The following is a 16,686-nucleotide window of genomic DNA, read 5'->3' on the forward strand; positions in this document are numbered from 1 at the left end:
AAAAAAAATAACTACTGAGTGAAACTGAAAGGAATTCTGCAAAATAACCTTCTAGTTGATGACAATATCCCAGGTCTGTGGCATGTAGCAATTATATACATAACAGCATTTCAGCTGAACAACTTAAAATCATTTGATTCTCCAAAATAGAGAAAATCAATAAATCTAATTTTTCCATGGAAATTGTATATATTTTGTACCAAGTGTTAAATTGCCATGTCCCAATAGTCTGAAAAATACATTATTATTAAACAGTATCAATCCACCCTGTGCCTAAATAATAGAGATAAAAGTTAACTCCATTCAATGTTATGATGTTGCACAGAGCTCCCGGAATCCAAGTTCAGTTCCACTGGCATGTGCAGTCGATGGGTTCCTGGAGAGTGTGCATGATTTCAGTGCCATTTCCCGAGCAGTACAGTGGCACAGTCAAGTTCCGCACTCCATTTTCACGACAACACTTGCAGAATCTTAGATGGCTCTCAATATTGATGTTATATATGGTAGCTGATGGGCATTTTCCATCACAAGATGCGACATTTATCTGTAAGGAGAGACAGTGAGGGAAAAAAGCTTAAAAATTTTAAAAACTGGCTATTTGATTCTACTAGGAAGTCAAATGAAAGCAAGACTTTCTGCCTTATCACTTACTCTCAAGCTTCTGTATTGCAGAGATGGCAAAAAAATACTAGGTTGTAACTTAGTAACTCAGATAAGTCAAAGAGATTCATGGTGATGCCTAACACAGCAATTCTGATGTAACTCAAGGTATGAAATAAGACACATAACTAAACAGGTGTATGGACTATATTAATCACCACCTAATGATTCTCTCTACCCTATATTATATCATGGCTCAAATAGACTATAGAATTAGATAGGTCATATTAAGGGGGTGAAGTTAGAACTAGGACTATTTTTGCTGAGTAAAATTGCATAGTCAGGAAATGTAGTCAAATGTATTTAAGCTTAATTTCCATCTCTCTGGATTGCAATTATCGTTCAGAATTGTTGATTATTTATGCTAAGAATAATTCACACTGTTTCACAAACAGAATATTTTAATATTAGAATGTGGGAACAATCTCAAAGTTAAATATTGTAAGTGTTGGCATTTCGTTGGCTTACAAACTTATTAGTGCCAAGATACACATACTTTTAAAAGACACGTGTGTTTTATGTAACAAATGATACTTTTCCACTTACAGAGCTTTGACTTATACAGTCCTGTCTCCTTATAATTGATTTAATGATCACTCTCTGACATATTCTTTCTTCTCGTTTGCCTGATAAAATATAAAAAACATTTATTCATCAAAAGGCCCATTTCAAATTGTTTCTTAATTTAGTTAAACACATGAATATATTTAAAATAGAAAATTGATATATTTTTATAAAATATATTCCTATATCGAGATATACTAAAATGTTACTCTTACGTATTTTATGTTCAATATTTATATTCACCTTCTAAATAGATTCTCTCTTATATTTTCTAGCTTTATACTCATCTCTTTAACTTATTGTCCTGGAATGATTGTCATAATTATAAACAAAAGTATTCCACACATGCAATAATGCTAACACCAACCTGTGTGTGGTGTATAGATAAATCGACAGACAAAATATATACTTAAAATTCTAAAAATATAAAATAATTTTTAGAATGAATCATGGCATGTAGAAGTAAATATACATATACATAATCAAGGCATCTGTACATATATTCATAAATCTATTTTAAAATTAAAAACTGATAGATTTAAAACCACATTATCGTCATGGATATTAATATAAAATCATGCATGAATGAAATTGAATTATTTATCAACTATGTCGAAACTTATGGATGAATCATATTACACTTGATTTTATGGCTCTGAAATGACCTCTTTGATTTCAGATGAAAACAGTTTGTATTAATTAATGTTACATTAATATGCCTCTGTGTGTGATGATTATCACTTGATAATACACCCAAGAATATATATTTAATGCTGTATGATAGTAGATGCAACCCCTGAATCAGGACGCAAAAGACCAAGGTTCTTCCTTCACTCTGTTACTAACTTGCTTCGTCACTTCAGGAAAGCCATTGAATCATTCTGCTGAGTTTCCTTGTTTGCAAAAGACTGGAATTAGATCTCCAATTTTCAAATGAGTTTAGCCACAAAAATCTTTATTTAAATAAATGCTTAAATGAATTCGCCACACGTAAAGTATATAAAAATTAAGCTACTCTGGATGAAGTGGAGATAAGTAGCAAAGATTGCCTGAAATTAAACTGTCCTTTGTCAAGGCCACCCATGACCTCCAAATTGCTAATTTCAAAGGTCACATCTCAGTTCTCATTCTACTTGACTTCTCAGCAGCATGTGACCCAGTCCATCACTCCCTCCTCCTTGGTAATGCTTTCCGCACTTAGCTTCCAGAGCACTCTTTGGTTTTCCTCCCATCTCATTTGTCGCTCCTCCTCCATCTCCTAAGCTTGTCCTGTCTCTTTTTCCTGACCTACCACTGTATTGTGGCCCAAAGCTCAGTGTTGGTGGCAGAGGGCAGTCTGTTTTGTACCTTATGATGCTTTCACTCCATGGTTCCTTCATTAGCCTTCTATTCTAATGTAAGTTTAAGAATAAAGAAATCATCTTTAACATGACCTATTAGGTGCCTTCCCTCTTTGTTCTATCACCTTTGTCCCCGTGCTATAGGCGCACTTGACTATTTCCTCCACTTTGAATACTCTTCACTCTTTCTGGCTGGCTTCCCAAGGACATTCACTCTCTGCTCAAATGACACCTCCTCACAGAGGCATTCTCTAACTACCCACTTAAATTAGCAACCCAGTTCCCCTCACTCTCCATCCCTTTTTTTCTGCACTGTTTTTCTTTATATCACTCATCACTGCCTGACATAATAGTATATATTTACATATTTATTGTTTCCTCCTCTTCTAGATAATATGCACTGTGCACGCAGATATTGTTTCATTCACTATTATAATCCCAGTGACTAAAAGAGTGTCTGGTACCTGAGAGGCACTCAATAAAAATCTGTTTAATCCATTTGATGAATGAAACTGGGACAGCATAAATTTATTGTTAGTTGGCCAAATCTGTTTGTACTAAGAATCATCTCCTATTCATTCCACAGAGACTTTATTGTAACAGATTTTGTTTAGCACAGCACCCACCATCCACATCTACAGTCTCTCTGATACAGCCTGGTCACCAGAAAGCAGACTGCAGGCAAGGGTTCTCTGACACCAAAGCAGAAATACATCACAAGTTCTTATATGTCCAATGAGAGAAACTGAGGTGGCTTGTTATTATTCCGCAACTTCAAAGAGCTTGGCAAAATTGAAAGATCCTGGGACCAGGCACTGGAGAGGCCTAAATCTATTACTGACTAGTGCGATCAACTTTTCTGAATCTTCATTTCCTCATCTGTAGGGGAAACCACACCTACCTCCCAGAACTGTGGTGAAGAATAATTGTAGTGCTGTCTGCAGTGGGCTTAATAGTGTTGATGTGTGGCAGGAAATGAATGGTAGCAATATGATCAGTCACACAGATCCTGTTCACCCTCAGATAACATAAATGTACTCACTTCTCTAGTAATTAACATGGGGCTACAAATCCAAGGACTTCATATTGCAATATGATTCTATTCCTGTATCTCACACCTAAAGAAGAGTCTACACTTGAGGGAGCAGAAGGAAAGAGAAATGAGATCATAAAAATATAAGCTTGCTCAGATTCTGGAGCCTAAATTTCATTCCTTAAGTTCCTGATACAACGACTATTTGATACATATTAGTTTACATTTGATTCAGAGAATACTGAATAAAAAAATTGCTTATTTCTAATGAGCATAAAATTTTTAATTAGTTTGTGTCTGAGCTCTAGCAATTAAAAATGCACAAGTGCTTTTTTTTATACATTATATTACCCACAAAAGTCCCAAAAAGATAACTGTTATAGGTTGAATTGTGTCTTCCAAATATTCCTATGTACCTCAGAATGTGACCTTATTTGGAGACAGGGTCTTTTCAGAGGTAATCAAGTAAAACTGAGGTCATTAGGGTGGGCCCTAATCCAGTATAACTGACATCTTTATGACCGGAAATTTGGAAACAGATAAGTGGATCAAGGGAACATGAAGACAGTCATCTACAAGCCAAGGAGAGAGGCCTGGAACACCCCTTCCCCCGCAGCCCTCCGAAGGAACCGACCCTGCCCACGTCTTTGTCCTAGACTTCCAACCTTCAGAACTGTGAGCCAATAAACATCCGTTCAGTCATCCAGTTTGTGGTACTTTGTTATGGCAGCCCCGACAAACTAATACAATAACAAATTAGACATCAAGCCATCTTACGTTGAACTTTTTTGTTTGTGATGGATGTCTACATATGTGTTGGATTTGTTTGTTTATAACTCATGTAAAGAAAATCTCTGTCATACTAGCCCTGCCAATGATCAACAGACATCAGTCAGCCTCTGTCCTCTCCCAAAACTTATCCTGGGGATGTTCCAGAGTATCATTAGTGCTTAAGAAGCAGGCTGTGCAATCAAGTCTGGAGTCGAATCCCATCCTTCACAAGAGGTATGACTCAGAGAGTTACTTACCCTCGCTAAGCTGAAAGTCAGGATGAAAGCAGAACCTATTTCATTGGAATTTTGTGAGAAATAAACAGCCTGTAGAAAACTTAGGATAGTTCCTGATTTATACGCTATTATGTTCAATAGTATATATTATAATTATGTTGTATCAATTTTTTAACATATTTTAATATTCTGTTCAATATGACTATCAGCTTTAAATACACAAGACCATTTTTACATATTTATGGGATTTAGTCCTTGATGAAAAAAGTTCAGAAATCTCACTTGAGAAGCCTAATAATTTGTATCTAAGAATCCAACCCTCCATTATGGCATTATTAACCTGAAGTGTATTGTACCCTTTTTTCCGAAAGCTTCTCTAAACAATTTTAAAATTATTATCTGTGCCAAATTTCCTAAAACTTCTATTTTTATTTTGACATAAATTCGTAAATACTTTAAAAAGAAAAAATGAAAATGGTTGCATGAATACCGCTCTATTCTATTTTAGTCCTTAAAATCATTAAAAATTACTGAGAAATAAACCTTATAATTCAAATTAATCTAAAATATAGTGCATGCACATAACTTTATCAAAATAAGTATGAGAAGTTTTATATGTAAGGTTTAAATACAATTCACTAAACTGGCATTTCTCAAATGTATTATACAGAATCATAGACTTGTTCAAAAAGGTTTGGAAACTACTGCACTCTACATCCTTATTGGAGTCACAGTGCCATTCTCATCAAAATCCACTTTGTGTAGTTCAGTGTGTTCCAAGCACGTTTGACCCTAGGGCACCTTTGAGCTTAAAACCTATTAATATTCTATTCTATACCCTTGGTAAATGCAACATTAAAGAAATTTCTAATACATAAGTTAAAATTCATCCTAATTAAAAACACTTTACTCATACTCCAGAAGATAAAGACTAAGTACAAAATAATCAACCACATGACACAAAAACATTTAAATAATATACATTATAGCATTTGCTTCCCTCCTTGCATCATAAGAACTGAATTTTATGAGAAAAATCATAATCACAGCGAGCAATTAAAATTAATCTATCAAATTAATAGATGTAATATGTCCTCACTTACAGATCTTGCAACAGCCTTCATTATAGAGCTTTACAATCCCTTCATTCTAGGAGGAGAGAAGGAATAAAGTCAAAAATCACAGAGTTCGTTTATTTCCTCAGACTAGAAATAGAAAACTAAATTTCTCAATATTTTTATTAAATACCACAAAGCCTTTATAGGAAAATGATTGGAATTTAACTATTTCTAATAAGAATTTCTTTGTTTTTAAAATTAGGAGCAGATATTTTGTTTAAAATTTTATTTATTCATTAGTAATATGAAAAGGAGCACAAAAAGATTAACTTACTTAAAAGAACACATTATAAATACCATAAAAAAATTTCTTACCAAAGCAAAGTACTAATAGGCACTCTAAATAGAGGCCATTATGTTTTTTAAACTCCTCAAAATAATCTAAACTATGCTATCAGACTAGACTGAGTTCCTGAAAATAACTGGAGTGCTAAAATGACATATCTTTTTCTGTAATATTTTATTATTCAAAAAAATTCTCCACTTCAGGATGACTCTTGCCAAAGACAAAATTAAGGAAATTTTGTTGATTATCTTTTGGAATTCTTACAATAAGTTGTTAATTGCTTTTAGTTACTTGCTAATTGCAATTCAAATAAAAGAATAATTTACTTTATAATAATGAATCTGTGAAATAAGACGATGCCTAAGATTCTTCCAGGAGATGGAATTCTATTACTTTAGTACATATGATATCTATCTAACCAGCCTGCTAGATAGCCATCGCCTGTAAAGGGGCACGTCTCGGAAAAAACAAAATCAATGAGACCATGCTATTTCTCTACACTCAAGAAAAACATTGCCTCACACAACAGAGCAAAGCTCAACTTTCATTAGGGATTATTATCTCCTAAATAATTAAAGCTACAAAGAATCTTTTTTAAAACTTGTTATCACTTTCAAAAATCTACTCTCTCAATGGACTCTTCTCTGAGAGAACAGGGAACTGGGAGAGCAAAACTAAAGGGTCAGTAATGCAGTGGCCTGTGCTCAGAGAAGCCAGGACAAGCTTCACTTAGGCCAGCATGCATCAAAATTGAATGCCATCATAAATCCGGCTGTGTGCTTAAGAAAGAGAAAATTGGCCAACCTCTGATTGATTAGTTTATTAATCTAAACTGAAAGAAAGACTAGGTCTGCTGATCAAATGAGTTTTCAATAATTCTTTGGTCTACATATTAAAAACCTAGAGATAACATAATATCCATTCAGGAAGAGTGAAAATTATAAGAAACACCATACATAACTCCAAATAGCAAACTGAGGGAATATAACAGAGCTTTTATACATCCATAAAAATAAAACATTCACCAAAATAAATAAGCTACAATGTCTGTATTTATGACCTTGGAAAGCATATTAATGTGTGTTTTCTAAATTATATTTAACACTAATTTTCTTAGATATAACAAAGTACAAACCATTTTGCACTCTGTCTCATTAAAAGGAGGACAGACCATACTGTAGTTCAGAATCATTGTCCCTTCATCCGTCTTCACACACTCGTACGTGGAGCAGTTATAATGCCAGGTACTCCCCTCCTAAAAGTAAACAAGAAAGTTGCTGTTTTGTTTATTAAAATCTGCTACATTTCTTAAGAAGAATATTTCCTATTCTACTGAATCAAAAGTCAAGTCAAGACGTAGAGAGTCTCCTGTGACATGAAATTTACATCTGGAAATGTCCCAAAATGTATCTAAAATGGTTAAAAATACATATGCATGTAATGTGTGTGTGTGTTTGGTTTCATACTAGAACTGAGATGTTAATGTGAAATAAAGCAACAGAAAGAAGCAAATAGGTATCTGTTTCTATTAAAAAATTAGCTATTTAATTTGGCCAAGTGTCAAAGGTCTTGCTCTAATATTTCCTCACTAATTATAAAACAACAAATCATATTACTTAATATGCCTCCCTTCTTGAGATTTGTTTATTCTTCCTTCCACTCCCTTATCAGCAACAAATTAAAAAGTCTTTGGATGATAGTGATTATTGACTTAGGGTTCTAGTTTTTATACCTTATGGTTATTTAAAAACCTATTCCTATTCTTCTAACAAATTTTTAAACATAATAACTGCTTATTTCATTCCTGACTTCAGAATTCTTATTTAGAAGTAAAGTCAGCTGAAAATAATTATTATGTAATTATTGGGCAGTAATTGTTGATCTATATTTTATTTTATAACTTGCATTTTTAAATGCTAGTCAAACCCTGGCTTGAAGATTCCTTAGGGACCAGTAAAGAATTTTGACAAACTTTTTTTCCCTAGATTCTGTTTTAACTTATGGATATCTTCAGGTATTCTATGAACTTCAATTGGAAATTATCTACAAGTCCAGGTCTAAAAGAAGATAAAATATTCAAATTCAAATAGTAATTCTAATATTCAATTCAAATAGTACCATAAAATTTATCTGAAATAAAAAATTAGTTGTACCATAGAAATTACATTTCTAGATAACTAAAGCTTATCTTTGAAAGAGCCAAGAGTTAATGATCCTGCTGTATATTTACCTATATTGCATACTTGCTGTGTTCTTAAAAAATATTCAGAACATAATTTAATTTTTTATTCAAATTTCAGGGATAATACTGAGAATACTAATTATATATGCCAATCGTTCCTGGATTGTTGACATCTATAGAGTTTATGTTGCCCTGTTACCAAAATCCCCAAATTACTGTATTTTTTCAAGTAGTCTCTGATTCCTTTTCTCTCACTGACACCTACACCTCCTCATCATTTTATGTTTGCTTTTTCAAAAGAAAAATGTTTGCTTTCTTTAGAAAATATATTACAAAACAGATAAATAATATCAACAAGACTGTTTAAATCAATAACACTACTTTGCACATAATGGTAAAACAATAGGCTATGGCACAAGAAGATAATTGTTCATCTTTCTTATTTAATAAAATGTACAGAATTGGAGATATCTGTTTTTCTTTGGGTATCTCAGCAATCCTATGTAATTAAGAATGTCAGAAATAAGACCTCCAGAAGATTAAACTGTTAATGGAAAAAAATTAAGCATAGCAAAATAAACTGGAACTACTTTCAGGTGATGTAAATTATAAACAGAATTTGTGACCCTCCTAAATCTGATGGCGTCACTAACAACTGCACTAATTATGAAGTTCTCTTCTCCTGTTCTAGGCAGGGAGTAGGTCAGTCTGCACACCTGTTAGAGTTATTATGAGATAATGAGAGAATTCTGAATAATTTTATTGTTTTGATGGAAAGATGTGGTATAACAATGACTTTTAGAATCATATTTTTTTAAATTGTCAGATATTCTAAAACTTTTCTCTTATTTATCCACTTAAATCTTCAATATGTGAAATAATAAAGTGCTAACATCTTGGATTTCAGATTTCTATTAAAATGCTTCATTTCAAGTGAGTGGAAAAAAACCAATATTGTTCTTTCCATTTGTAATGATTAGAAATACGCATTTCTCAAAGCTCATTCCTCACATCTGGAAAAAAGTGAGGATCTATGATAAAATAAGTTTGAGAAATGAGTTAAACATGTTTCCTTACAACAGGAATTATCAGATACTTTAAAATGTGACAAATGTAACCGTGTCTTGTGTGTTGTCAGTATGCTGTATATGGGTGTGTTCATTGTATGTAGAACTCTATATGTTTGTGTGCATTTTTCAAACTTATTTGACTTAAGAACATCTTCTTTAAAAAGTAGCACAGAGAGCTAACCTCCAAGGGATACATTTTAGGAAATAAGGAATTCATACCTCATATATAACTGATGTTCCATTTTCCCTTTGAAATTTGCAGGACACATTTTTGCAGGTACCACAACAGTCATAATCACTTGGAGATGGAGTGTATACCTGGTGCTGTGTATAATGATAATACATTAAATTAACCACACAACGATACTAATATTTTAATGAATTAGTTCTCGATGTGCTTCCCATATAACTATATGCTCTCTCAGAACACCTGGAAGCATTTCTAAGGGTGAATTTGAGGCACTTCAGATAATAGTTGACTTTATGTGGCTATATAGGAAGTGAAGCAAATGATATCCTTTACATCTACCAGCCAAGATTCATCAAGTAGGTGTAGCAACCTCAGGTCAAGCAAGCTGTAATAGTAAGACCCCTGAAGCTCAAGGTTATACACAGAAAAAGGAAAGTCTGCATTATATAGATACATTAGACATTAATAGATGACAGAAGAATGATTTGAGTATATATTCTTGACTTATGGAGTAGTCACTAGTTCAAATTCTATAGCTGCCATTTTAAGATCGATTAACTCTCACCAGAATGACTTATAAAGAATACTTACAATGTCACATTCTTTTGAACAATTCACCATTGTAAAATTCAGAGTGTGAAAGCCTGTATGGTTATCTTTTTCTTCCAGACACTCTATTGTATAACAAAAGTCTCCTTCCAAATACTTTATCATAGATTGGCCAGGATTCAATACTGATACTTCTTGAAATACGCACACATCATCCTTTTCTAAGAAAAAGAAATAGTCCACAAGAAAGTACTATACTGAGGATTTTATTAATCAATCACTGGAACTTTTATTTAAGTCTCTGTTTTCATTATGATGTGGAAATTTTTCAAAACCAATGAAGATCTTCACCTTTATATGTTGTTAATAACTCAAGAGCTTACTTAATAATGAATGCAGCACGTTTATTCCTTAACCTACAATAAGAAATTAATCTGTAAACTCAACTGCTGTTAAATGTTTGAACTTCCTCCAAAAGCTATACTTTATAGCAGATTCCAGAATTTTATACGTAAGAGATCATCAATCTACTTGCTGTTCCCTCTTCCGGAAACAAGACATGACCATTTTGGGGAGTGGATATAGATGGAGGCAAAATCGAAATCAGTAGTAGCAGGTCTCTTCATCATGGGACCGTGTGACATTTTATGGTTTTTAATTGTTATTTTGAGAGAAAAATTTCAACTTTATTGTCTTGCAAAATAAATAGTTATATAAATAATACTTCCTGATGAAGGTAGCTGATTTAATACGCTATCATACCCTTAAAGGTGGCATATTGAGGTGGGCTAGAATAGTGATGAAGAATTCAGCTCAGAGGCTCTTTGTGACTCACCAACACTGAATTTGGGCCTTATTTCATATAAAAATACATAAGTTTCAAGTTGTTGAATGAAAGTTTTATTTTTTATTAACCTACGAATACTTAATATGAAGATTGATTTCACAGAAAATTAACTCTGCACTTTGAAAAATTAACATCAATAATAATAAAACAATGAGCAAAAATCTCACTTTTAGATGTTGCCTACTTTTTAAAAATTAAATATTATTTAAATATATTAAAAAGAACTCTAGTATGAACTTTAAATTCTGTCAAGCCTCTGAAAAAGTATTCATTTTTCTCTCCTATTATCAGATTTCTCAGAACATTTAGAGATATTACAAAAGAAGAAACTAAAAAATAATAGACATTTTTATACTCAAAAGCTGGTGAATGGCTTAAAATATGTAACACATCTCAAAGAAAATCATCTTTAATTTGTTAATTATCAACAACAGACACCAACAGTATTCACTATCATTTAAAAGTTACAAAAAGCATAGTTACCACAGAGATACTTCACACATCCACAATCACTCTGAAAGTTACGGTCTATTGTAGTAAATTCTCCCTATTAGAAAGATATTGTTATTATATGACAGATCGTATGGCTTATTATATGACAATTATAAAAAAAAATACACCATATAACATCTAATGAGTTCTCTACCACACAGCCAAACACATAGTACGGGCTTAATAAATATTTGACAATAAACAGGCTTGGATTAACCCAGTGGTTGTTTAATTAGCAGCCCATGGAAGAAATTTACAATAAACAATGTGATCACGGATCACTCAGTCTCTTTAGACTTTAATTTCCTAATCTATTAAATGAGTGAAGGTGGATAAGATGATCTTTATGGTTTGTCCTAACTTTAAAACTATATTGTTTGATTCTGAGCTTCTAGTGGGCAATTTGAAATAAGAGAACACTTGCTAACCCTGGAAGCTTCACTTACTGGAAATGCTCTTGATCTGTTCTATAGAGCTGGTCCAGGGCTCTGGTGTCTGCGTGCAAGCAAGGCTACTACAGCATATAAAACAGGAGAAGAGTATAGCGCAGTGATTAATAGCACAGACTCAGGGATGGGAACGCCCATGTGCCAATCCTGGCTCTGCTACCTGCTTGCTGCGTGATCTAGGACAGGTTACTTAGCCAGTCCACTCCTCACTGCCCTCATTTGTAAAATGGCGATAATAATACTGCCTACCTCTTAGGAATGTTGAGAGAAATAAATGAGTCAATACATGCAAAGAGCTTACCAAAGGGCTGACACACAGAAAGTACTATATAACCTTTAGCTGTTAGCAAATTGTTGCCATGACCAGTGCTTAAACTTTGCCCAATTAGGAATAGTTTAGATTCCTCTCAAGAGTAGGATCAGGCTTAAAAGTTTCAAGAACTGCATTTTAAGCATCACTTTTCATGGCTGTATTTAACTTTCATATGACATTAGTAATAAAACCAATTTGATTCTTGACACAAAAAATGATTCAAATAAATTCATTGTAACATATAAAAGGCACTTTTCCCCATAAACTAATAATATCTTACTTTTTATAGTCTTTTATAAGGTGTAGTTTCATAAACATTAACTCATTTGATGTTTTATGACTTTTAGTCATTACACAGTCCCAATGGGATTCGAAATAAAGTGTTGTAGAAATATGGAGTTAAAAAATAATAATAAATCAAGTTCTCCCACTGCACGCCTACTCCAAAAGATTAGATAAGGAGGTATCAGGCTCACACCAACCCTTTTAAGTCACTTAGCCACCTCTTCTTCAACAGTGAAAGCCACAATGCCCACTGTGTCCTCCCAAGCTTTAGTTTAAATATTCTATTCTCCCCATCTATACTCATTTCCTGTGAGATCTTATCCATATATTTAGTCATACTTTTATTCTTACTCAATTTCACCTAGAGGAAATATCTCCTTGATTCTTCTGCCAATACCCAGTATTACATCAAATATCGTGGTATTTTTTACTCTCAAGCACGCACTTCTCTCCTTTAAAGTCAGTAGCAAAATCACCTTAAGTTGTCTCCACTTTTGGGCTATTATGAATAGTGTTGCTATGAATATTCATATACAAGCTTTTGCATGGACATATGTTTTCATTTCCCATGGGTATATATCTAAGAGTGGAATTGCTGGGTCATATAGCAACTATATATTCAGCCTTTTAAGTAACTACCAGATTGTTTTTCAAAGCAGCTGTGCCATTTTACATTCCCACCAGCAGTGATGAGGGTTCCGATTTCTTTACATCATAGTCAACATATATTATTATCTGACTTTTTAGTGGGTGTGAAGTGCTATCTTACTGTAGTTCTGATTTTCATTTAACTAATAGTTAATGAAGTTAAGGATCTTTTCTGGTGCTATCGGCCATTGTATACCTTTACGTGGACAAATGTCTAGGTTTATCTATACAACAGAATATAATTTAATAGTAAATAGGGATGAAGTACTGATACATGCTATAACATGGATGAACCTTGAAAACTTTACGCTAAGTGAAAGGAATCACAGAAGACCACATATTATATGATACCATTTAAATGAAATATTCATAATAGGCAAATCTATAGAGATAAAAAGTAGGGTAGTGGGGCCGGCCCAGTGGCATAGTGGTTAAGTTCGTGTGCTCCGCTTTTGCAGCCCAGGGTTCACAGGTTCATATCCCGGGCACAGACCTACACACTGCTCATCAAGCCATGCTGTTGCAGCATCCCATATACAAAATAGAGGAAGATTAGCATAGATGTTAGCTCAGGGACAATCTTCTTCAAGCAAAAAGAGAAAGATTGGCAACAGACGTTAGCTCAGGGCCAATCTTCCTCACAAAAAATAAAAATAAAAATAAAAAATAGTAGATTAGTGATTTCCCAGAGCTGGGGAGGTTGGAGGGAAATAAGGAGTGCCTGATAACAGGTACAGAGTTTCTTTCTGGGGTGATGAAATTGTCCTAAAATTGATAGCATTGAGGGTTTCACAATTCTGTGAACATCATAAAAACCATTGACTTGTATACTTTAAGTGGCTGAATTGTATGGTATGTGTTATATTTCAATAAAGCTGTCATTAAAAAAGAAATACTGCAAAGGCCTGACATACACTCTTTACATTGAAATACATTTGTGGTCTGTGTGAATAAACCACATACGTGATTTTTAAAAAGATGTATCTTCTTTTTATGTTTTATTTATTTATCTATTTTGACGAAGATCAGCCCTGAGCTAACTACTGCCAGTCCTCCTCTTTTTTGCTGAGAAAGCCTGACCCTGAGCTAACATCCGTGCGCATCTTCCTTTACTTTATATGTGGGACGCCTACCACAGCATGGCATGCCAAGTGGTGCCATGTCCACACCCGGGATTCAAACCGGCGAACCCCGGGCCACCGAGAAGCGGACCATGCAAACTTAACCACTGCGCCCCCCGGCCGGCCCCAAGATGTATCTTCTTAAACACTGAAACTAGCATGTAGCCATCATTCAGAGTGAGGACTCAGGAATGATGGGTCAGGTCAATGCGTAGAACCATGAATATTAAAACTAAATTATGATGCATGCGCGGTCACATATATTCAGGTAAGATGTTCAAGGATACTGAAGCTACTACTTATGTTTTTGTGCCAGCACAGTGCTAATACAGAATATAAGAGGCACTCAGTACATGTTTGTAACGTTGGGTAATGTCAAAGTTTGATTCAGAATTAATATTCAGACCTTGAAAGTTGAGCTGGAAATAAGCTAGATGGGCCAGCACCTAGCACAAATGTTGGGGAAGGAAAAGAACAAGGGAAAGGTAGAATGGTAGAAACTCACTAGAAGAAAAAAAAAACAGGAAAAGGGAAGGACAGACAGGAATTAGTTGGTTGATTGGTGGTCAGGCCAAGACAAGCATTAAAGTTCCAAAAGAAGGTGGAGTTAAGGCAACAACCACATCATGGTAAAAGAGTGAACATAGAGGCTTCCACCCAAACAAGCTTCAAAGGACCCAGAACACAGGAAGCACAAAATCCCATAGGAGGAAGGCCTAAGTTCATATTGCTGTGTTGGAAGTTACTGAAATGCCTCAAAATGCTGTGTTGCCAGGGGCGCTCTGAATGAGGCTGGGAACAAATGGAATCCCAGGGTCTCCACTCTGAGCTGCATCTCACGACATTAGAGCGTTTGTCCAAGGACCCAGTACTCTTGGACCCTTTGTGTGTGAGCCTTGTAACCTGAAAGAGTTTTTAGCTATCTCCCTCTCTCTGTCTCTCATACACACACCCACACATCCACATTTGTAAAATATATTACAAAGGGCCAAAGTCTTCTCTTTTGCTCTTGAATTCAACCTCTCTTGCTCCACCTCACTATACACAAGGTCCTCATTCATGAATGGCTGTGCTAGGCTCTTGTTGATCTCCTATCATCTAATGTTGTCATGCCCTTACCCTGCTACACAGGAATAGCAACATCTGCTCCCTCAAACATCATTTTCATCCGAAGTCCCATCCTATGCAGGAACCTTTCCATCTCCTATCATATTAAATCTGCACTGAGTTCCTCAGTGTAGGACTGTTCTTTTTAGGTGGCTGGTACCATGACCACACCTAATGGGTTTTCAACAAATGTTGGTTGAAAGAATAACTGAAAACAGTAAATGAGTAAATCAAATCTAAATTCCTCAGCTTTGCCTTTAAAGCCCTCCCCAACTCAACAGTCATTCGTTGTTCCTCCTCTCTTTAGCTCTTTCTCAAGGAGAGAGAGTCCTGTCTGGACTAGTTCAACTCTTTTCATCTATTATTCTTAACCTATCACTTTCTTCCAAACTTTTCTTGATGCTCACCTTCCCTAGAAAGTTCCATGATGATTTACACTTTCTGGTTAACTTTTGAGTATTGGGTTTATTTTTCAGTAATAATTATAGCTGGTAGATATAGAACCCTTTCTATGTGTCAGGTACTAACTATTTCATTTGTATTAATTTATTTCATTCCTATAATGTAAGTATTGTTATTATTTTTATATTACAGATGAGGAAAGCGAGACACAGCTAGAGAGAGGCAAGGCCAGGAATAGAAAGAAAGCAGTCTCCACCTGCTTCTGTTATTGTTTAAACTTATACTTGGCTGCACTTTGTAGGGGAAATGAAAGAGGTAAGGCACAGTTAAGAATAAATAAATACACACGAAATGGCCCTTGGTTTGAGTCCTGGAGATCTCAGCCAATCATTTACTCTCTCTAGGACTCAATTTTCTTACATATAAAATGAGTTAAAAATACCTACTTGGTGAAGATTCAACGAGATAAATATTAAACGTGCTGTGTAAACTGGGAAGGACTTGAGAAAAACACGCTATCATAATTCTACTCTTTTTGTTAAATGTGTATAAAGTGCACACAAAATAATCAAGTGAGACAATTTTTATGAAACTTATTTAAAAATTATAAACAAATCATAGATGATAACTCATCATAGAGTAAACATTGGATTAATGCTTTTTAAAATATAATTTAATTTATTTATTTGACATAAGAGCTGTGCATAATTAACGTATACGACTTGATGAAATTGGAGAAAAGTATACATCTATGAAACTATCAACACAGTTTATACCACAGACCTATCCATCACTTCCAAAAGTTTCCTCCCACTCTCATTTATTATTATTTTGTCATAAGAACACGATGTAATATCTACCCTCTTAGCAAATTTTTAATTATATGGTACAGTATTGTTAAGTATAGGCTCTATGCTGTGCAGTAGATCTCTAGGACTTATTGCATAACTGAAACTATGTACCCTACTTTTTAAACAAAACAATGCCATCCTGAGGGGTTCTATTACTTTAAAAAATGTCTCA

At 34.3% G+C, this 16,686-nt stretch overlaps 1 protein-coding gene across 1 annotated transcript in view; it reads right to left on the bottom strand.

Annotated features, from left to right (window-relative positions):
* Positions 1-303: 303 nt before the first annotated feature.
* Positions 304-16,686, bottom strand: part of OTOGL (otogelin like) — a 143,049-nt gene continuing 126,666 nt past the window's right edge. Inside the window, exons 53-59 of the mRNA XM_046646650.1 lie at positions 11,330-11,393; positions 10,042-10,220; positions 9,480-9,584; positions 7,144-7,263; positions 5,708-5,753; positions 1,207-1,286; positions 304-544 (exon numbers count right to left, since the gene is read on the bottom strand). Of these exons, the coding sequence (XP_046502606.1) occupies positions 344-544; positions 1,207-1,286; positions 5,708-5,753; positions 7,144-7,263; positions 9,480-9,584; positions 10,042-10,220; positions 11,330-11,393 (795 nt within the window). The 3' untranslated portion in view covers positions 304-343. The remainder of the gene's footprint in view (positions 545-1,206; positions 1,287-5,707; positions 5,754-7,143; positions 7,264-9,479; positions 9,585-10,041; positions 10,221-11,329; positions 11,394-16,686) is intronic.

Source organism: Equus quagga, chromosome 19, assembly GCF_021613505.1.
Source record: "Equus quagga isolate Etosha38 chromosome 19, UCLA_HA_Equagga_1.0, whole genome shotgun sequence".
Lineage (NCBI taxonomy): Eukaryota > Metazoa > Chordata > Mammalia > Perissodactyla > Equidae > Equus > Equus quagga.